General features: G+C 45.8%; 1 protein-coding gene across 1 annotated transcript; it reads left to right on the forward strand.

The window, feature by feature from the left end:
• The first annotated feature begins 693 nt into the window (after positions 1-693).
• Positions 694-18,479, forward strand: SIAH2 (siah E3 ubiquitin protein ligase 2). Its single transcript, XM_032486390.1, has 2 exons — positions 694-1,597; positions 16,899-18,479. The coding sequence occupies exons 1-2, from the start codon at positions 1,181-1,183 to the stop codon at positions 17,454-17,456; spliced, it is 975 nt and encodes a 324-aa protein (XP_032342281.1). The 5' UTR covers positions 694-1,180; the 3' UTR covers positions 17,457-18,479.
• Positions 18,480-22,930: the final 4,451 nt, after the last annotated feature.

Consider the following 22,930-nt stretch of genomic DNA (forward strand, 5'->3'; position numbering starts at 1 on the left):
GCAGGGTAAGCGCCAACAGCTTGCATCAAAGTCTTGGCCTTCAGCGGGATCTCAAAGATGAGGATGCGTTGCATTGGAGGGTCACCCACTGTTTTCCGGGGGCTTCAGGACCCAAGCCGCATTTCTGGCATTTCTAGATTCTGGTGATCTCGAACTCTCCTTTTAGCCAACGCTGCCCACAAACTCCCTTCTGGGCCTGCTAGCAAGTCAGAGGCGCTCAGTTCAAAGAGGGCATTGGCAGGTCGGATAATAAAGAGCTCACCTTCTCCCCACCCTGGGAAGCAGGACCACGAACTGGTCCAAACAAACACCCTTAACAGCCCAGCACTAGGTTCTGCGCCGGCTTCAGACTCCACCCGAGCCCCTTGCCCTTCTCTCGCCCAAAGCTCCGGATCCGGACCCCGCACTCCACACTAAGAACCGCGCTGGCCCCGCCGCACGCCTCCCCCGCGCTGCTGACTCAACCAAGGGAAGAGAAACCTCTGGGTTTTTTCCGACCGGTCTAAGGGTGCCCGCGTCCCGCCCCGCCCACCATACAAGCCCCCGCCCCGCCTAAAGTTGTCCTTCTGGTTTGCGCCCGCGGGACGCGTCGGCGTGGCTCCCCGGGGTGTGGCTAGAAGACTTCGGCTACGCCTTCCCGAAGGGCGGCCCCCTCCGCAACCCGGAAAAGCAGACCCCGCGCGGCCGCGGGGCGCCGGGCATGCTCACTGGCGCGGGCCGGGCCCGCAGCTCCGGCAGGAAGCGCCCGCGCTAGGCGGCCCCAGGCGTGCCAGCTGGAGTCGGGCGGAGCCGGCGCCCCAGCGCAGGGTGGCTCTGCCAGTCCCCGCGCGCCTGGGCGGCCGCACACGTGTCCAGGCGTCACGTCCGCGCGCGCCCCCGGGGCTTGCGTCAGCTGCCGTTCCAGGAGCAGCTGGGCCGGAGTTCTGCGCACCGCTCGGCTTCGGGGCCGCGACGCCGCCGGGAGGGCGCGGAGGGGTATTCGGAACGCCGAGGGCCGCGGAGATCGTCAGCGCGGTCCAGCTCCCTCGCCCGCCAGCGCGGGCCGTCTCTGTTGTTTGGTCCTGGGCTGGGCGCGGTGGCGTTGACCCGGAGCCCGCCGCCCGCGGGGCGCGCACCGCCTTGACTCCGGCGTCCCCGCGGCAGGCAGGCGCCCGCAGTTCCATGGTTGGTTCGGAGCGCGATGAGCCGCCCGTCCTCCACCGGCCCCAGCGCTAACAAACCCTGCAGCAAGCAGCCGCCGCCGCAGCCCCAGCACGCTCCGTCCCCGGCTGCGCCCCCGGCCGCCGCCACCATCTCGGCTGCGGGCCCCGGCTCGTCCGCGGTGCCCGCCGCGGCGGCGGTGATCTCGGGCGCCGGCGGCGGCGGCGGGGCTGGCCCGGTGTCCCCGCAGCACCACGAGCTGACCTCGCTCTTCGAGTGCCCGGTCTGCTTTGACTATGTCCTGCCCCCAATCCTGCAGTGCCAGGCCGGGCACCTGGTGTGTAACCAATGCCGCCAGAAGTTGAGCTGCTGCCCGACGTGCAGGGGCGCCCTGACGCCCAGCATCAGGAATCTGGCTATGGAGAAGGTGGCCTCGGCAGTTCTGTTTCCCTGCAAGGTAAGCCCAGGTGCCAGCCGCGCACCTCCACCCGGCGACCATCCGGATTCCTCCAGCCCACTCGCAGGCGCTGAGAGGCAGGTGGCATCTCTCTTATTAAGCAAAAAATTACATTTTGTCCACCCTCCCCTATGCCCACCTGTCCACTTTGGAAGTAGCTCTGGGCTGATAGTTGCCCGAGCACTGACCCCAGCCTAACTGGCACACGATCGCTGTTAGAACACATCACAGCTCACCCCACTTGGAGCCTGCGTACTCTGCAGGCGTGGGTGTGCTGGGTAAGGCTGGGCCGCTCAAGTAAAACTTGGACCAGGAGGCTGACTAATCTTTGGGGGATTTGGCGGGGGGGCGGGAAAGGGCGAACTAAAAGCACCTTTTACCAGCACTGGGCTTGGAAGCATTGGTACTGGGTTCCTCCTACATCCTGCGCCTCCCTTCTGCTCACCCCTGACACGTGGGAGCCCTCGGGAGTGTAGCTTAAAAAGGGGGGGGGGGGCGCCTACAGCCTATTTTTCCTCTAGCAACTAGAAAACCCTGGAAGCCACGCCTTTCCCTCCCCTAGCCTTCCATGTCCTGGGGAATTGTGTTTTTTAACTAAGTGGGGTGGAAACAAGAGTTGATCAGGAATTTGATAGGAAGGGCAGGCAGGAGCTGTTGTTACAGTTATTTAAAGCCCATCACTTAATTTTTCATTTAGTTAAAAAAGTTATAAATGCTCTTGCAAAAAAAAATGCAAACCACTAAGGTAAGAAAAGTCAAGTTAAAAACCAAGACCACTCGCCTCCTTTACCACCAATATTAGGTTTAGCGTGCATTTTCATAGGGTTTTTTCCTAACCATATATAAATATACTCTCTGCAGCTGAATATAATTGAATATAGCTGAATATAGATGCAAGTGTCAGAAAGGTGTTTATATGCACACACATAGACACAAGTTTTTCTCCAAAAATGGTGTCCGCCACTTGCTGTAAAATTTTTATGGCACATATTTTTCTGTGTCTGAAACCTAGCTCTGCTTCACTGTATTTTAAATGGCTGCATAGTATTGCATTGTATGGTCATATTGTAACATCTGTTTACCTACATGTGTCATTTCAAAATCTTTAGGAGCAGTTTCAGAGACATACCTATCTCTATTACCTCATTATAACCTAGAAATTTACCATAAAATTCATTTCCTAAACTTAGAAATAATGTCATTAACACTTTTGAGCTTTTTTATAAAAGCAACTGCTCTGTCTCTTGGGCCACTTAGGCTGTCTTGTTTCTCCTTGGTGCTGCTTGCTTTTATAGGGCAAGAGCTTATTTTTAAATTAAAAATAATCCACCAGAGAACTGAAGCTTGGGACTCAAGTCAGTAAAATGAGTGATTTAATTTGGTCTGTGCCCTGCCACAAATCAGGTTTAAAATAGCATACTCAAATAAGGGTTTGAAGCTGTGTTTGGGCTGCGGGTTTCCAGTCAACCTTAATAAATTACTCTGCTTTCAGCCACTCCTCATACAAGCCTTACTAATCCACCCAGCCCAGTAGGAGTTTGTCACAAAATGCAGACAAACTATTTCCAAAATTTTCTTAGGGTCATGAAAGTGGCAGCTTAGTCATCAAGAGAAGATTTGGTGATAGTTGCCATAAGAGTGGATATTTGAGGTTTGAGATCTATTGTGGGGGCTGGGTGAGGGGGTGGGGAATGCCCCTCAGGATTTCTGGGGTGCTGTCTTCTCAGCCTTTCACTTTCCCCCAGACCTTCAGAGGCTAACAGAAGACATGACTTTAAATGAATTACAGTTCACAAATGAGCATTTGCTATCAGTCAGCTATCCGTAATTTATTTTTAAAAAGTAGTATCATAAGCACATTGTGTGGCTCCATAGAGAAAGGGAAGTCATAACAAGCTGTATGAAATGTGAAGTTTCACTTTCAGGATTCAGAATTCTCGTTCCTGTTGAATCGTATGTTCTCTCCTAATGCGTCACATGCTAGTGAAGTCTTTCTTGAAGAGTTCTACTGGCAACCAGGGGTGCCCGGCATTTCTATACATGCCAGTGATTTTTAAAGTTCCCATTCTGTAAGACTGTAGATGGACAAAGCCATCACTTTGCAAGCCGGAATTAAACAGGGTCAACCATCTGCCTATGGACCAGAAACGAAGCTTAGAAAGTGATCTGGAGGGCCACTTTTGTGTGTATGCCTGTCTGTGAGATTTATAAAGCTGGCGTTTGCATGCCTCAACTTTGGTTGATCAGTAATCCAGACTACTGACAGGGCAACTCAGCCAGTGAGTTTGGCTGAACCCAACCTGGATGTATACAGAGGCCCAGCAAGCAACCAAGATGGCTGAGAGCGATAGGGAGTGGTGAGGCCTATGGAGAACTTTAGCAAAATGGAGGTCTGCATAGCTAGCCCTTCAGCTCGCACTAGAAATCATAGGGACTGCCTTGTCACTGTCCCTACCTGCTGAGTCTCTCTCATGGGCTGGCTCATGTGAGAAAACCAATGCTGGGTAAAATACCAGAACCCAGGTCTCAGGAGTTGCCTGGCACTGCCATTGTTTGCCTGAGAGACCACCTCTGGGGGCCTTGATGTCCTCAACTGTCATGAAGAGATGGGACTGCTCAACTTCCAAGGACCTGTAGCTTCCAGCATTCCATGACAAGAAGGGAGGACCTGTGCATGCCAGCTTCTTTGCGTGGGTCACCTTTTATGAGTCTGCCTTTCTTTTTCTCAGGTGACAAAACACATGCCTGTAGAGAGGTTAAATGACTTAACAAAGATCACACAGTGAACCAGCCCATAAACCTGCATCCTGAAGGCACATGGGTGTACCTTTGTACTACTCACTATATAGGGATTTTGAATCTGAGGTTATACTCCAAGGCTCCACATCATAACTTGAGGTTGACACCAGTAACAGAATCACCTGACCTAGATGAGTTCACCAGATGGACACATCCCAGTGAGACAACATGCATGCTGACTATAAAATTCATTGGCAGAAATTTTGTAGGGTTTGTGGGGTGGGAAGATCGGGCTGGGGGTTGGGGGAAAGAGCCTACAAACGTAATATTAACTTAATATTTGGGGAGATTTCATCACAGCTCTGAAGAGCTCATGCTTCGGTTGGCCCCAAAACGGATGTGTTGCCACATAGCTTCCTCACGGAGGTGTGGAGTCACTTAATGAAAGGCTAGAGTCCTGCCAGCACCTTTGATAGAGGGCACCACATGCACTATTAGCTCAGGTCTCCTGTTAAAAAAAGGATCTCTGTCAGAGTGTGGCTCTTCTCCACTTGTGGTATTTTTAGTCCATCCAATGGCCTGTGCCACGCCTGAGAAGGTTTGACATCCTGTTCCCTTATCTCAAACCCACACCTCAAGGGAGCGTGGGTACAGGGGCAGAAGTGAAGGCTGACACGTTTGTGCTACCACTTAACAATGTGTTTTAATACCAGCCCAGTATTTTTCTCCACAACTGTGGGAAATGCTAAACCACTCCAGCCTGCTTACACTATGAGACATTTTCTTTCCACTTTTTCTTTGCCCTCCTCTACAAGTTTCTAGCAGCCTTATCTCCAAATAATTACTGAACTAGAAACTAGAAAGCCTCGGCCAGACAAGTCTTACCTACTGCTGGATTTTGACAGTGCTGTGTTCCTTTAAAAAAAAAAAAAAAAAAAAAAGGTCAAATCAGAGAACCCCATTGAAAGTTAAAAGCTCCTCAGTGTGGACTCATTTACTCCAGTGGAGGAAAACTATAAGTACCAGCAGGGGGGTGGGGTGGGTACAGCTGAATGGTAGAACACATGCTTAGCATTCACGAGGTCCTGGGTTCAATCCCCAGTACCTTCATTAGAAAAATTTAAAAATTAAATTTAAAAAAAGAATACATTTAAATACTGGCAGGGAAAGGTCATGTAAGGGAGGGAGGCAGCTGCATCTGACACGTGACCCTCAGGGTTCAGGTGACCTCAGGGGAAGTGGAGATGGCTGGGAGCCGGACAGCACCTGCCACCTCCAAAGAGAGCAACTTCTGCCCAGCCTTGGCTCACTGGCAGGGGTGGGAATGTGGATGCAGCCATGCCAGACCTTTGGATTTTTTCAAGAAAAGCCAGAACTCTGAATTTTTTGAATGTTAAATATCTTTGTTTGTTTGTTTGTTTTTTGACATTGGCCAAATTCAAATTTAAAGCCAGCACTTGCAGGCCAAACCAACTGTGTCTGCAGATCAAATTCCAACTGCTAGTGTGCAGCCTCTGATCTAGATCTCTTTTAAAAAGCCTGGAAGTTCTCATTGAACTCTGAGCATATGTGAACTTTGGAACTCTGATAGCCCCCAGCTGTAGGGGATGTTCTCTTTTCATCTCTATTTTGCCGAGAGAAAATGCCAACATTTAGGACACTAGGAGACAGGAACTGTTGTTCTAGTGACGAGACATTTGACGTATAAGTCAGTCTATTTCTTTGCACCAGAGTGTTTTTAAGAGAAAGAGTTGGATTAAATGATTTTACCAAGGATCTTTTTTTTTTTTTTTTTTTGCCCTGAAATTTTGGAAACTAGTAAGCTGTCCAAGGAAAACAGGCACTGGGCAGGAGACAGAACTAGGTTCCTATCCTGGCTTTGTATGACCTCAGTCCAGTTACCACATCCTTGGGCCTGTTTGTTCATCAGTTGCAGAGAACAGAGATAACCCCTAGCTGGTGGGTGCTCTGAGATCGGATTACAAGTGCTGGAGAGGGCTTCTCCTTCACCAAATCAGATGGAAGATGGGTGGGATTAGAGTGGCTGCTAGTGATGGGTGATCTATCACCAAAAGTCTGAGGGGATAAGCCGATTTGCCAAAACCACTTCAAAGATCTCTTCTTAACTTTAAAACTTCCCAGAAGACAAAATCGTTTGGAAATTGTCCCTGCTGCCCTCACTGCTAGCTGAAGTTGACCAAGTTGGCTCAAAAAAGCATGTACTGGCAAGCACCGGGGTCCACGTGCATTTCCAGTGAGGCTCAAGATTTGAAAGAACCAAACTGACAGCTTTTGAGAGGAAAATCAAGAACAGAAGCACTGGAATGCTAGGAAAGAGTACTAAAGCTGAATGCTGCTTCTACACAGAATTGGCCACAGATTTTCACAGGTCACCACTGCCTGGAACCAGAGCAGATCATTTTTAACTTTAAGTTGATCTCTAGAACAGTCGGAATGGAGGAGAACCGAGAGGGACAGCAAGTCTGGCCTACGGAGTCCCCAGCCTAGGACTGGATTAAATTTGCCCGGTTTTGAAGCTCCACAGAAAGTGCTATATCCCTATGACTCTCGTAAGACCTTCGGTGTAAAATACCTTAAGAGCCACATTTGTACACCCAAAAAAATTTGTAAACAGTGGCATTTCCCATTCACACTCACTCCTTGAGAGGGGCACGTAGGAGGTTCGCGTTTGCCAAAGTGAACGCCAGCATTCAGGGTCCCTGGGTGTTGCCGCTGAGTCGTGGGGCGTGTGCTCACACCTGGGGCATTAGAATGTGCTTCCTCTCTGGACAGACATCCTGAGAAGGAAAACAAAGCTAAAAAGCTTTCCTGATCAAGTATGTTTTTGTATTACTGAGTGTACTTAAGGCTTAGGAGAGATACTGAAAAGTCTCTAGCAGAATTTCATCAAGTCTGCTGCAGGAGATTCCAAGGCAAGGGTGGGTCTGAAGAAAAGTTAGTGGGACATCAGGAGGCGCCAACTCTGGCCTGATGCTCCATCAGGGAGAAAAAGGAGGAAGGGAGCGTCACCAGCAGTAGGTGTTACCCTTTTGCTTTTCTTAACACTCCTGCCTGCTTTTTCTCTCTGATGGTACATTGCACCAGAGTTGGCCTATCCTGATGACCCACCAACTTTTCTTCAGACTCATCCTTGCCTTGGAATCTCCTGCAGCTCCAAGCCCTCTTGCTGCAAACCATCAACATAGCCAGCATCGCCTTCCCTCCTATCTCGTCCTTCTAAAACTCTAACTGTGGAGAGAGATGTGCCAGCAAATCCCTTCTGAAGCTGTAGGAGCAGAGGAGTCTGGAGGCCTCCCTAGTGGTGGTGTCAGAGCTGCATTAAGAAGGCCGAGCAGCAGCATGCCCACGGAGAAGGAAGGGATGGGAGATCCTGATGGGGTTATGTGGGTGGCCAGTGCTGGTAGAAAATGTTGTTCACCTGGTCTGAACTGGGTATATAATCTCATATTATCCTCCTAGGTGCTTTGTAAAGGAAACAGGACATGGTTAGCATTCCCCCTAAGAGATTTGCCCAAAGTTTGTAAGTCTAGGGAGCAGAATCTCCAGATGGTGTCTTTTCCATCTCAACCTCTTGCCTTTTCTGCTGCCCACTCCACCCTGCTGAGGAACAGATCCTCCTTCCCAGTCCAGGCTTACATCATGGCTTCTGGAGGGATGGCAGTGGTACCAGAAGGGGCCTCTTACTAGAGCTGCCAGGTAAAATACAGGATGCTCAGTTAAATTTGAATTTCAGATAAGTATCTTTGAGGGTGTAAGTATAACCCAAATGTTGCCTGGGATATACTGGGCTGCTTGTGTTTTCATTTGCTAAATCTGGCAACCCTTCCATTTCAGTCATCTTGTGAATTAAGTTGCTTTTGTTGAGAAATGGAGTCTTGAGGGATGTAGCAGTGTTTGAAAGGTAGGCAGGGCAGTTACTGTGATTATGTAGGTGGGAGCCTGGCACAGAACAGTAAGGGTGTATGGAAAAAGGCTGGGCAAAGCACTGCTAGCCCAGCATAAAGCCTCTGACTCTGGCTCCGACTTTAAAGTGCTTTTGTTTGCTTGAACAGAGACTTGGAAGGGACCTGACAAAACTGGTTCTCCAAGACAATGTGGGGTTGCCTGCTAGCTCTGGCTATGGTCAGATGAGAAAGTACACTTGGTCAAAAGTCAACTTTTGTTTAACATTTCTAAGATTAAAAATAAACCCCTGCCAGCCCAAAGAGTCTTTGTAAGGCCAGATACACACATGCTCCCCTCCCCAATAGCAGGATGTTCTCAGATGACAGCGATAATATGACAAGGCCTCCACCAAAACACCTTTAGTAAGAAAGCTCTCTGTCACATGGGGCTTGTCGACTTTTCATACACAAACGAGGAATTTCTGAGCCCCAGATTTCAACTAGCATTGCCTTTTCCAGGAGAAAGTTTATGAAGTCAAATACCAATATTTTCTTAGTCTGACCACTGTGTGACAATTTAGGTAGAGAGACACTGTCTTCTCATATTATTATCTGTGAAACTCTTACTGTACTATGAGCCGCTAATTATGACTCTGCACTACCTCATAGCAGAGGTGAGGAATTTACCATTTGAGTGAAGTGAAAATCCGCAAAGGTTCTTAGAGGAAGGATGCTAGACACAGATGCAGGTTGAATATTATAATTAAGTCACAAGAAGACACTTCACTTTCTCCTGTTGCCCAAGTCTGAATTTATCCACTGTTAATGACAGTGAAGGGCTGAGTTACAGTTTTATAGACCCACTCAGAGGTCCAGTACGTGGTTGGTAGGCTCAATCCAAGGTCACACAGGACACTGGGCACTTGAGTTCTAATCACAGCTACTCTACCCGTGACTGTAAACACATTTTTAAACAAGAGAGACTACAGCCATCAAAATGACAACAGCATCCTTGTTTCCCCATCTATGTAAGTTTTCAGAAAAGCTCTAAACACCCCTACCCAAATAGTTCATGTAAATAAAGTATGGGAAATGCCTTTATCAAAAATCACAAAACAAACCTAGAGTGACTGAAGTCTAAAATACATGTTTTTCCTTAGATGATCTCAGGGTCTATTGAATTTTTTTTTAATCCACAGTTCCACAGTAAGACTTTTAATTAAAGTAAAATTAACATGGTGGAGAACAGCCATCCTCTGCAGATAAACCTAGTATTTATTCATGTACCAACAAATACTGGATGGGCAGGAAGCAGGCAATAAATCAGTAAGTGAATGAACAAAGTTAATAGATCCATAAATTAATCGGAAAATAACCTATAATCATTCAGTGATATTTTGGGGATAGATTAAAAACATTTTTAGTCACAAAAGAGCTAGCTTGGATTGTTAAAAGTCGCTTTAGAAAGTGGTAAAACTTAAGTGTAACTACTAGTTTAAAATGTACATTTTTTTTAATTGAAGTATAGTTGATTTGCAATGTTGTATTAGTTTCTGGTGTACAGCATAGTGATTCAGTGATGCATATACATATATACTTTTTCATATTCTTTTGCATTATATGTTATTACAAGATACTGAATATAGTTCCCTGTACTATGCAGTAGGACTTTGTTGTTTATCTACTACTATATATTTTTTAAATGTTTTATTTATTATTGTATTATTTAAATATTTTGGCGGGGGTTGGAAGGTAATTAGGTTTGTTTATTTTTAGAGGAGGTACTGAGGATTAAACCTAGGACCTCATGCATGCTAAGCATGCACTCTACCACTTGAGCTATACCCTCCCCCACCCTATTATTATATACGGTAGTTTGTATCTGCTAATCTCAAACTCCTAATTTATCACTGCCCACCCTTTCTCCTTTGGTAACCATAAATTTGTTTTCTATGTCTGTGAATCTGTTTCTGTTTTGTAAATAAATTCATTTGTATCATTTTTAGCTTCCACATATAAGTGATATCATATGATATTTGTCTTTGTCTTCACTTAGTTTACTCATACTTCATAATCTATAGGTCCATCCATGTTGCAGCAAATAGCATTATTTCATTCTTTTTTATGGCCAAGTAGCATTCCATCGTGTGTGTGTGTGTGTGTGTGTGTGTATCTCTCCACCCCATTTTCTTTATCCATTCATCTGTTGATGGACTAAAATGTAAGTTTTAACCACAACATGGGTCTAGACTAGGTTTAGGCACAAATCCCATTTGAACAAGTCTAAAGGATGTTGAGAAAATAGAAACTTCAACCAATAGCCTCTTATTATCTACTGATCATACGTAATAAGCTACACTGCCAGGAATCCATCCTTCCCATTGAACTCATCTAACTCTGACTCCATTCCTGGGTTCACTTTCCCAGTGCTAAAAGAGGTTTACCTGTACAGGAAAAAAGCAGGTGTGGGTAAGGTTCATTCCTAGAGCTCCTCTCTCAGGTCATCTGGAATCAAATAGGAGTTTCCCTTGGACCACTGAGAGTGGTGGATAATGAAACTGGAAACTGTAGTCCAGGGCTATAGATTGCTCAGGTGCCCCACAGACCTTTAGAAGGAGGAATGGAGAAGGTTTTGTCTTCTATAGGTGTCTGAGAAGTGTTGATAATTATAACAATTGATGTCTACACTGCAAAATTTTATTGGTTCACTAAAATGAGCCCCAAGAGGTTCTATTATTAGTTGCATTTACATGTAAATATATCGTTAAAAGTATATTTTCTTTTAAAAAATAACACTATTATGGTAAAACTTAATTCATTCAACCAGCTCTGCAAAAGGAATCTCTATCTCATGAAGGATAAGTGTGCTTAGTCCTTGGATTCTTTAATGTGTTTTTTACATGATTTAAAATGTATACTGACAGGCATATGCAGAATAGATACACAAGATTACACTGTATAGCACAGGGAAATATATACAAGATCTTGTGGTAGCTCACAGCGAAACAATGTGACAATGAATATATGTACATTCATGTATAACTGAAAAATTGTGCTCTACACTGGAATTTGACACATTGTAAAATGACTATAACTCAATAAAAAAAGTTTAAAAAATGTATACAACACTTGTAATAGTACAACAAATTCACATATGCCCTTTATCCAGATTCACCAGTTGCTTCCTTTTGCCCCACTTTATCTTTTGTGTTCTCTCCATTTATACATATAAATGTATAAATGGAGTGGAAATTGTAAGCATCCTGCCCTTTTACCCATACATACGCCGCTGTTTCTCTTGCCGCTGTTTCTCTTTTAAAACAAAAGGACACTTCCCTATGTAATTATGGTAAGTTACCAAAATCAGGAAATGTGATATGCAGCAGATATTCTTATCTAATCCTCAATCCATATTCAAATTTCAGTGGCTGCCCCAGTAATGCCCTTTGTAGCAATTCTGGTTTTGCAGTCCAGGGTCATATATTGCATCTGGCCGTCAGTGTGCATCCTGTGATGATTACTGCTTATTTACATTGAAAGAAAGTGCAGTTTGCTTTGGCTTACTCCAAGACAAGGTCATTTCTTGTATTTAATTCAAAAAAGTTTATAAGCATCAACAACAAAATACCTATTGTGCTTTGTTTTCCCTGAGACATTCTCATTTGAGGTGCTGGCAGATAGTTTGCTAATAAATGTCCCCGTTTCCTAGGAGGTAGGCAGGTGGAGGCAGGGTGGTTCCTGCACAGTCCTCGTGAGGGACATGCTTCTGTTCCTGGCGCCTCCATTGTCCTAGACTGTTGATTGTTGGAGTTCACCAAATTGTTCTTGAATTGCATGGACTCATATTTAATTAAAGAGGTTAAAAGACTCATTCTAAACCAGTCACAGGATCCATGACCTTCACTAGCACCCAGGCTAAGAATTCTGTTTATATACTCATTATGTAAAAAAATACAATGTGTCTGTTTCTTAGGCAAATAACAGGTGTCTAGTATTTGACTGTTTCTGACGTACCACGTCGTGTTTGTGTTTAAAGGGGTTTCAATGCCAAAAAGAGAAAAACCTTTTCAAAATTCCAGCTTAAATAAAACAACCTTCAAACCCCATGTTCAGGAAAAGAATTGGCACTATTTATTGCTTTCTGCAAAGCTTTCAAAATGCACCAGGTCACACACTCTTTACGGCAGAACATGTTTGCACAGGACTTTTGAGCCACTGCAATGTGAAAAGTTTCTAAAAAGAAGTCAGAGAGGTTATTTCAACATGGTTTTGTTTGTCACTCTGCTGGGCCATCTCCCCACTCCCCACGTTCTTGTCTAGCTTTGGGCTTCTGTGTGTGGCCGTGTCTCGGCTGGCTCCCCCCAAGAGAGGTCTGCTTAAAGTAAACCCCACCCCAGCGCCGGGGGAAACGAGCAGGTATTTCCCGGTGGAGAAATCTCGTTTGTAACAATGGACGTGTCCCAGGCCGCAGGCAGCCCTCTGCAAAGCGGGCCAGGTGCTTTACCTTGGGAACAAGAGTACGCAGGGAAGAACCCGGGCATCTGAAGGAAAACGGGCATCCCAGTCTGAACCCTCCCGTCTGGTGGGCAGGCCCCAGCCAGAGTGTGAAAAGTGAAACCTCAGGACTTCCTCGCCAGATGCCAGAGAAGGCTGGGAGGGCCCAATTACTGGGTACTTGTTTGTGCGATACTGCCGCCCCACTCCTTAGGGAGGGCTGCTTCCAGGGCTGTTTTTCCCCTTGCAAACCAAGGAAAAAATTAATCACCGAACCCGCTTTCAGAAGCAGTGTATTTGCGGACCCTAGGTTTTTGTGTGTGTTGGGTTGGGGGTGTGGCAGGAAAGGGATGGTCAAGGCAGATGGAAATTGTTTCTTTTTCTCGAAAGATTGGTTCTTTGATTCCTAAACTGTCCTGTGCAGAGAAATAGCAGCGGAGGATCAGGAAATGCAGGGCTCTGACCCTGGTGTGGCCACGGATGACCACGTGGCCGGGATGAGTCAGTGGGTCTGTTAAACGGGTGGAACCAGTGCCCCAGCCTCCCTCCGTGCTGTGCAATCAGGGCTGGGTGTCAGGGCTGTGTTCCTGAGCTACCCTGGGTAGCACCCATGGGGCAGGGTGGTGACCAAGCAGACTTGCTTCCTAGAGGACGTGCGGCCCCTTTTCAAAGCTGTAAGTGCGCTGCCCAGCCAGGTTTTGTCATTCGTTGACATCAGCGGCTCTCAACTGGGGTGATTTTGCCACCCGGGAGACATTTGGCCATGCCCGTGACGTGTGTGGTTGCACTGCGTCGGGGGCGGGGAGAAGATGCTGGCATTTGGTGGGTAGAGGCCAGGGATTCTAGTAAACATCATCCAGTGCAGGGCAGAACCCCCCACACCAAGACTTAGCTGGTCTTTGTTTATCAACAGTGCTGCTGTAGAGAGACCCTGAAAATAAATTGTCGGTGAAGGCCCCGACGGAACCTGGACCCGCCTACTCATTTAGGTTTTATCACCACTGTCTGCTCCACTCAGCCTGTGCTCAGGCTGGATGGAACTACTCCATCCACAATCCACTTTGTCCACAGTGAAGCTTTCCTTACTCCCGCTTCCTCAGTCTGTCCCTACTTTGAAATCACCTGTGGCATACCCCCTGGTCTTCCTTTGCGTAGTCACCTGTGTTTCTGATGTACTTGAGCTGTTTATGGGTGCATGGTATGTCCCCCCAACCCCGACAGCAAACACCACATGGGCATCTGCAGCTGATTCCCTCCAGCAGAGGTTGGCAGCCCTGAGAAACCCCGACTGCTCACCAGGAGAACACAAGCCCAGGGACCAGCACGATTTGGGTTTACTGCTCAGAGGTACCTAGTCAGTTCATACACCCTGAAGCCTGCCCTCTGATCCCCGGAAGAGTGCCCCTAATGTAGGTAACAAGAACATCATTCCAGAACAATGGCAAGACTGTTGTCACAAGTGTGAGGCATGTGGTACACAAGTGCATGTGTATGTGTGTGTGAGCACACGCATGTTTAAAGTTTAGATCTTTTCTTTTTAGAGATCGTCTCTAATCCAGTTGTCATAACAGTGGTGCCAGTGGTCATGAAGACACGCCCTCACCCATGATGGAAAAGAGAAGGAACAGACTGGCATTAAAGTTCAGCTTGTTTAGAAAAAGCAGAGTAAGCACATCACACTTTAAAATTCTATTTGTTTAAGTTCATAAAGGCTGTAGCAAGATCTTTTCATAAGGTCACTGTCCACACAGATGCTAAGTAATGCCTTTCCTATTTGTGTAATCTGGGGAGGTCCCCTGTTCTCGGTATTTGGGCTGAAGGAAGCGTGTGTGACTTGTAAGGCAAACCAGTAATTCTGAACGTAAATATTTCTACCTGAGTTACACAAGAAAGTTCTAAAATGATTGCTAGATGATATTTGCCATACATTTGAGTTCGTGAACATGGACTGGTTTGGGGCTTTGGGTTGGGGAGGAGGTGCAGGTGGTACTTTTCTGAACGCTCTGTGCCAAAGTTCATCTCGTTCCTGGAATTATTCCTGGGCAGCTGTGGTAAACAGCCCATTCTGAAAGGTCTGCAGATCCAAATATTAAGGGCTTGTTTCAGCCAGGAAATCTGCCAGGCTCTGGACTAATTCCTGCTATTTATGTGTGGATGAGTGTTTTAAACACTCCGCAGAAATGCCTCACCCATCACTCACAGAAGAACATCCTCAGAAGGCTCTGTATTCCGAGCCTCACCCTAGATTTAAAACACAGGTAATAGAGATTTGTCTTTCAGGGCCTTACACTGTTAGGAACACAAACTATAAATATATATGGATAAATAAATTTGTTTCTCCTTCTGATTACATTTTTATGCCCATGCTTTTCAAATTAGTCCATGGTTTTAAAAGATGAATCAGCAATTCCTATGGGCAAAGTAAGTAACAGTGAACTATTTCTGCCAATTTCCACTGAAGCCCATTATAATTCAGTTGAGGTACTGAGGAGGGAGGAGCTGCATTTCTCTCTTTAAGCCACCCTCTTCTTCCTTACTAGGGGAGACTCCGCTCCCTAAGGGTGCTGACTGCCATCTCTGCTCTGTATCCGCTCCGTGACTACAGCTTATCTGGGACTACAACTTAGGGTCTCATAAAGAGAAGGTGCCCGGTGCCTGCGCGTTGCCAGTGATGAATTCAGCTGGAAAGATTAGAACTTGACCTACTTAAAGTTTATAAGGGGTTTATTCCCTAAGGCAGGGTAGGGAGAAGCAAAAACGGCTGTGAGGTTTTCTTTTGTTTTGTTGTGTTAGCACTGGACACAGCATCTTAGAAAAATGACATGGCCCTGCCCTCATCTGGTGTCTTTGTGTCTCAGCTGAGGGTGGGGGAACCCAAACTGTACCTGCCACTCTGGGCTCGAGGGGCATGAAGTTAACTTCTGGTTTCACCTGAAAAGGTCATTTAGGTTTCCTTATTCTTTGCAGAACAACAGCGTAATACTCTGGGCAAGTGCCTACTCGTGGGCTGATTCTCCATCTGGTGTCTGGGAATTAACATGGTCATTCTCATGAAGGTTGGGTGCAGAAGTCTAATTCCTTCTGGTACGGTCTTTTCTCATGACAGATGTGATTTATCCATCAGGAATGTCATCTTAAGCACAAGGGAGAAAAAAATTTTGTTCCCACCCTATGAAGGCAGCATTTGAGGGACAGACTGTCAGAAAACCCATCTAGGACAGGTGCCCACTCCAGGACCCACTTTAGTTCTCCTTCCCCCCGGGCCTGTCCCAACGGCCTGACGTGCCTGGTCATGAAGAGATGTCCATGTGGACTTGAGGAAGGGGCCTGGGGGAAGTCCCTCAGGCTTTGAGGAGGGTGAGGCCCTTCTCATTTTTACCTCCAATGACTGGAACCACACTGGATCAGCAGTCTCCCAAGTTAACTAGTTGTTGGATGTGATTTCCTTTCTCCCAAAGGGTATGTTCAGAGCATACATTTGGGGCCACCAGCAGTTCTTTGCCACCCCACCCCTCAGGGTCAGGGAGGATAAAAGGTAAGGAAGGGGAGGTCATATTTCTAGCAGTGTGAGGGGTCTCCAGCCCTCCCCTGACCTGGGCCGGTCACTCTAGCAGCAAGAGCAGGGACCCCAGGGCAGCCTTCCCACAGCCTGCCTGCTGGTCACAATTTGAACCAAGAAGTAGAGGGGGGCGATGGAGAGGAGTCACACTATCTGCAGAACCGCCCATAGGCGAAAACCAGATACCATATATCCTTTGCCTTACCCCTAGCAAATCTAAATTCCCTTTAAAATTCTTTAAATTCACAGAAAATAAGGGAAAGGCCAGGTTTTCTAGGGCCGGTGCCACAATTTTGTTGGAGATGTTTCTAGTAAGAATGCTTGAGTTCTCGTGTTTTTAAGAGTGCTGGAATGCGGGCAGGAATGCAGTTCACTCCTGGTTTAGGATGTGCCTCTGATGTCGCGCACGGCAGTATGGATGATGAACAAGCACCGAGACTTTCAGTCTTCAATATTTAACTCATCTGGAGCAAAAGTCATTGAAATGAGAATAAAGTTTAAGTCTTGGAGACCTGGGTGGGTGGATACTCTTAGCGGTCTGCACCCACCCACAGAGGTTTGGAGAAGGTCCCAGGTCTCACTGTGTTTCTTCCTGTCCCCGCAGTATGCCACCACGGGCTGTTCTCTGACCCTGCACCACACGGAGAAGCCGGAGCATGAAGACATCTGTGAATACCGTCCCTACTCATGCCCTTGTCCCGGTGCGTCCTGCAAATGGCAGGGGTCCCTGGAAGCCGTGATGTCCCATCTCATGCACGCCCACAAGAGCATTACCACCCTTCAGGGAGAAGACATCGTCTTTCTGGCCACAGACATTAACCTGCCAGGGGCTGTCGACTGGGTGATGATGCAGTCATGTTTCGGCCATCACTTCATGCTGGTGCTGGAGAAACAAGAGAAGTATGAGGGCCACCAGCAGTTCTTTGCCATCGTTTTGCTCATCGGCACCCGCAAGCAGGCGGAGAACTTTGCCTACAGACTGGAGCTGAATGGGAACCGGAGGAGACTGACCTGGGAGGCCACGCCCCGGTCCATCCATGACGGCGTGTCCGCGGCCATCATGAACAGCGACTGCCTGGTTTTTGACACGGCCATAGCCCATCTTTTTGCAGATAATGGGAACCTTGGAATCAATGTGACTATTTCTACGTGTTGTCCGTGATGCACCGAAATTATCTGGGCGTAGCACTCTTATGTGTTAATAAAGGTTTTTATAGAGGTTTTATTCACTATGTCTTCACCAGTCAAGACCCACGGTTACCCCGTGTTCTGTTTAAACAGCAGTGTCCCATCTGGCACCAGCCCAACGAAGTTCATTAAACTGGGATGGATGGGATTGGCCAGTTAGTCATTTGGAGGTCACTCTGTGATCCAAAATCGACTTTATTAATTACATTTTATTTACTTCCCGCACCTGACCGGTGGCTCAGGCCCCTAGAGACCAGAACGTTAGGAGTTGGAGGCTCCTTCCTGCCTGCCTCCCTGTACCTGGTCCCTCCAAGCTGGCAACAGCACAGTGACTATCGCCAGATTCGTTGACTGTACTCTTATCTCATGTTTAGGGGGTAGGAATGGTTTTTAACACATTTTAAACAGTGTTTCTCAAACCAGATGGCTAACCAGTAGGCGTAGAATCACTTGCGTGCTCAGCTTCAACATACATTTGGGGGCACCTGCAAATTTAACAATCTCATCAGGTGATTCTCCTCAACAGTCACATTTGAGACTCACTGGGTTAAACTGTGGAGAAGGGTCCAGATTTTAAAGGTGCTCTAAGATTGCCCTCTACTGATACTGTCTGTCTTTCTACTATTTCCTCCGCCCTGCCCCCCCCCCCCCGCCCCCCAGATTAAACCTAGAATTACAGATCCCTGTGAACACACTCCTGAGATTTGGTCACTCTCTTGTGTTCGGGGTGGGTTGCCTAGGGAAGCAAGTCAGATGGCCGTCGATAGTTCTCACGCAGTTTTTGCTCATCACTAGTGCAGATCACCTGTTTACACGTGGCTTCCCTCGGAGGCCCTTCTGGACTTAGTTGGTGAGAAAGACTAGATCAGTAGAGTTGGAAAAGCTTTATAACCAGTGTCATATGCTTGCTATTTAAAGGTATGTGTTGGGTTGGTTTTTTTGTTTGTTTTTTTGCCACATTCACTTTAGTTTTTTAATAAATATTTTCCAAAAATGACTGTCATGCTTCATCTTCTGAGTGGAATATACAATATGTGTTTATTGGAAACCTACTGTGTGCAGGTACACTACCCTGGGCTTGGAGCGCTCACTGTTTCCACAGGAAGACACAGTCATTCATCCAAGGTCATGGCACGGGTCAGAGGCAGCACGGGGATCCAGACTCCCTTCTCTGAACCATGGAGTGTCACTGTTGTGCCAGGTCTCCTTGGAGGGGCTCTTTCTGCCTGCTGGTGCCAACGCTGATGGAAGGAGAGTATTTCTCCTGTTTTACAGAATCAGAAGGAAGAGGCTTGGCTAAAGCTGATGTCCAGAGTGCTGGGTTTGAACCAAGGTGACCCACTCTATCAGTCCTGTCCCTAAACTCTCAAAGGAGTTCACAATTTTAGCCCCGAATGCTCGGTGAGGATTGAAGACTGCTTACATTAGTGGCCCAATGGCATCAGAGAAGCACCAGGTGGGAGTGATGGCTTTGGAGAAGTTTCTGCTTTTTAGGTGAGAAGCAGGGCTGAGTTTTCAGCCAGGATAGAGTTCTGATGGTTAAGGAATAGCTAAAGTAACTTATCTTCAAGACTATTCTTCATATAAAGGTAAAGAAGCAGTGCCTTGAACAGAAGAAGATGTTTAAACCATGTTTGGTAAATGAATAAAAACCACAATTTTTGTCACTAGGAAAGTCACACTTCAAGCCAGTTTATGGAGGAATCTGTGGAGGTGAAACTAGGATCCAGGAGCAGGTGGACTTTGACCTTCCGGGACAGAGCTGTCCAGGTGTGGCTGTCCAGTGCACGCAGACACCCAGGCAACGTGTTCTGTGCATAAAGTAGCCTAGCTTGTCACCATCCCTTAGTGGCCATACCTAACGCTCCTTGTTACACGACAGAAGAAATTAGGAACAACTGGTCAACAAGGTACCAAAGGGTAAAGCTATAATTAAAAGACCATAAAGGTGCAGACAGTAGAATCAAGCTATTCCACAAGCATAAAATGTTAGGTTTTTTTTTTCAGTCCAAAGAGAGAAAGTGAGGGGTCAACAGTCACACAGTTAAGCATTACAGGCAGCAATGATTCTAGAATGAAGACTTCCCAACTCCCAATTCAGACATGTTTCTAGAAACTTAACAAAGGAGAATAAAGTTTCAGGCAACCAAACTTTATACTTTTACTTTCCATTGTTATCTAGCTCCGTGTAATTTCTGTCACTGGAAATCTGTAAACTTAACTTTTACTCTCCTTTTTGGAAACTAAGCATCTTCTGCCAGAAAATAAACAAAAATCCCCAGGTTATTCCCTTTTTTAAGAGGAAGTGAAAAACAGCAAAAAAGATTATGTAAATAAAATCTCCTTTTATGTAGCTCTGACTGCAAATGCAACTTAAAATGCAGAGATAAGCATTTGTCAAAACTCATCACATGGTCCACTTATGTACCATATTTTTAAAAAAAATTTTCTCTTTCATGTCCTAATTCTATATTCTAATTTGATAGAAATCTGGCTGATCAAGCAAGATGGTAGATTCAGCCTGTGTCTTATGATGACTGAGCCATTCTAAACAATAAAAGGTTTTCAAAAAACCTCAATAAAATGACAATAATCATTAATTCTGGGTTGCAGAAACCTGGGTGTATGTTATATTAGTATTTACATTATTCTATATTTTTTAAAAAATTGTTTTAAACTAACCAGTCTTAAGATCAGTGGTTCCCGACTTTTCTGTGAGGGGGAACTGGTCTTGGTTTCCCTGAATCCTTAAGATTTAGAGGATTCAGAGGATGGAGTCCTCACAGTGAACTGTCCAGCCCAAATTATGGAAAACTTCAAAGGAGAGGCCATGGAGGCATCAACCACCTTGGAACTCACCTGAGCAGAATCTGAAACTGCCATCAGGTGCCAGCTAATGGTGAGGTGTCTCTGTCTTAGCGGCAGAATCCTGCAACTCCCTTATGATTCCATCCCAAGGAAGTTCTCCTTGTCCCTAACCTCAGGCTCTTGGGATTTGTCAAGTAGCCAGCAGTATGACCTTAGGTCCATCACTTGACCTCCCTGGTTCCAAATTTCCTAATCTGCAACATTTGAAATTTTATTTTCTAAATGTTTTTACTATAGTACTAATTTCCTGAGACAACTGAGCTATTTAAATTTAAAGTTAAGGTGTGTAAATCATTCCAGCTGGGCTTTGTATGCAGTGGTTCTGGAATAATTGCAACCCAGCGTGTGTCATTTGGAGTTAGCAGGTGAGTCACGCTCCGGCTGCCTCTCATACTCCCACAGTTTCAAGCCAGGGATGGTGCTTTGCAGTTTTGCTTTGTAGTTCTGGCTTGAGAGGCCCATGACCCTGACCTTTCCTGACTCATACATTCTATGCTTGAAGTATGATTATAATTTCACTGACCTGTGCTGGCCTGGAAGAAAAGGAGTCAAGAGTTCTTAAAGAATAGGAAATCTCGCTCTCAGTGTTAAACCTTCTGCTTCTGCTGCTAATTTGAAGCTTAAAATGTCTTATTTGTGAATGTTTAATTTGTCTTGGAATCCCCAACAACAGGGCAAAAAAGAATGTTAGACCCTGCTGATACCAATGACTGCTACCACTACCACTATTTTAGAGAATGAATGGGTGGGTGAGTGGATGGATGGATGGAGACATACAGAGGGGAAGCCACTGGCCTAAAACCACACAACTTGTTAGAATTTCCTGTGATGGCATGGTGTCTTCTGTATCGAGTAAAAGGGGTAAAATTATAAAACTTTTCAAACCACTGGAAGTGACATTTTTATGATAATTAAGACAAAAGAAGGGAATTTGCTCCTAGTCTTGACTGAGGAGTCCCACCAACTCACCTGCTCTACTGCCACCACCTGGGCCTGGACCGCTGTCAGAGCTCCTAACTGCTTGTCCTCCTCCCACGTGCCCTGCTCCAAGCCAGCCTGCACACAGGCATTCAGAAGGCTCTTTTTAAATGAAAACTGATGGCACCACAAGTGCTTCAGTATTTCTTTCAGGAGAACTTGTTCTTTCCCTTCATAGTACTTTCCACAGTGGCAATTGTGTATTTTTTTTGTTCAACATCTGCCCCCTCCCCACAACAAACTCCAGGGTGAAGAGGTTGTGAAGTTTTTGTTTATTTTTTTAACTGAAATTATAGTTGATTTATTATAAATCTGTTAATTTCTGGTGTACAGCATAGTGATTTATTTATACATACATATATATTCTTTTTCATTATAGACTATCACAAGGTATTGAATATAGTTCCCTGTGCTATACAGAAGGACATTGTTGCTTATCTACTTTATATACAATAGTATCTGCAAATCCTGAACTCCCAGTTTATCCCTCCCCACACATTTTCCCCTCTGGTAACCGTAAGTTTGTTTCTATGTCTGTCTCTGTTTCATAAATAAGTTTGTGTCCTTTTTTTTTTTAAGACTCCACATATGGTATTTTTCTTTCTCTTTCTGGCTTACTTCACTTAGGATGATCTCCACATCCAACTATGTTGCTGTCATTCTTTTTATGGCTGAGTAGTATTCCATTGTGCGTGCATGTCTATGTCTGTGTACACACACAACTTCTTTATCCAATCATCTGTGATGGACATTTAGGTTGCTTCCATGTCCTGCTTTTGTAAATAGTGCTGCTATGAACATTGGGGTGCATGTATCTTTTTGAATTAGTTTCTTCCAGATATATGCCCAGAAGAGGGATTGCTGGATCATAGGGTAAGTCTATTTTCAGTTTTTTAAGGAATCTCCACACTGTTCTCCATAGTGGCTGCACCAAACTACAGTCCCACCAACAGTATAGGAGGGTTCCCTTTTCTCCACACCCTCTCCAGCACTTGAGATTGTGAAGTTTTTGTTCATTCTTCTATCCCTGGCACCAGGGCACCTAATTAATACTGACTGGGTAAATTACTTCCAATGATTAGTCTGATAACAGCACTGAGCCAACACCTTAAGTGTTAATGGTCTCTGTTTTTATACCAAAAATCATTGGGGAATTTCCACAGGCAGGCAGAGAACAGAGATGGGGAGATAATCTACAACCCAGAGAAGGGAGGAAATAGTTTCTCTGCCCCAGGCAAGGACAGAAACACTGGTCCGAAGGTCCTGTGCCTTGAGATATCTTATGTCATAGTGTCACCTGACATTCAGATCAAAGGCAGACTCTGCTTTGTGCAGAGGGCACAGATCAAAGTTCCTCTGACCTGCAGGGAGCCATATAACAAGATTAGATCAGTTTGGTGGAAAGTCTGCCAAGGTAACAATGGTTGCCATTTATTGGGCACCTACTGGTACAAGGTGTTTTGTCTCTATTAACCATTTAATCCTCCACACTTACCAATGCAATAAGAGTTATTATCCTCGATTTGGAGTTGAGGCAATTAAGGCCCAGAAAGATTAAGTAACTTGCCTAAACTCACACAGCTGGTAAGCAACAGAACTGGG

This window comes from Camelus ferus, chromosome 1 (genome assembly GCF_009834535.1).
Source record: "Camelus ferus isolate YT-003-E chromosome 1, BCGSAC_Cfer_1.0, whole genome shotgun sequence".
Classification (NCBI taxonomy): Eukaryota; Metazoa; Chordata; class Mammalia; order Artiodactyla; family Camelidae; genus Camelus; species Camelus ferus.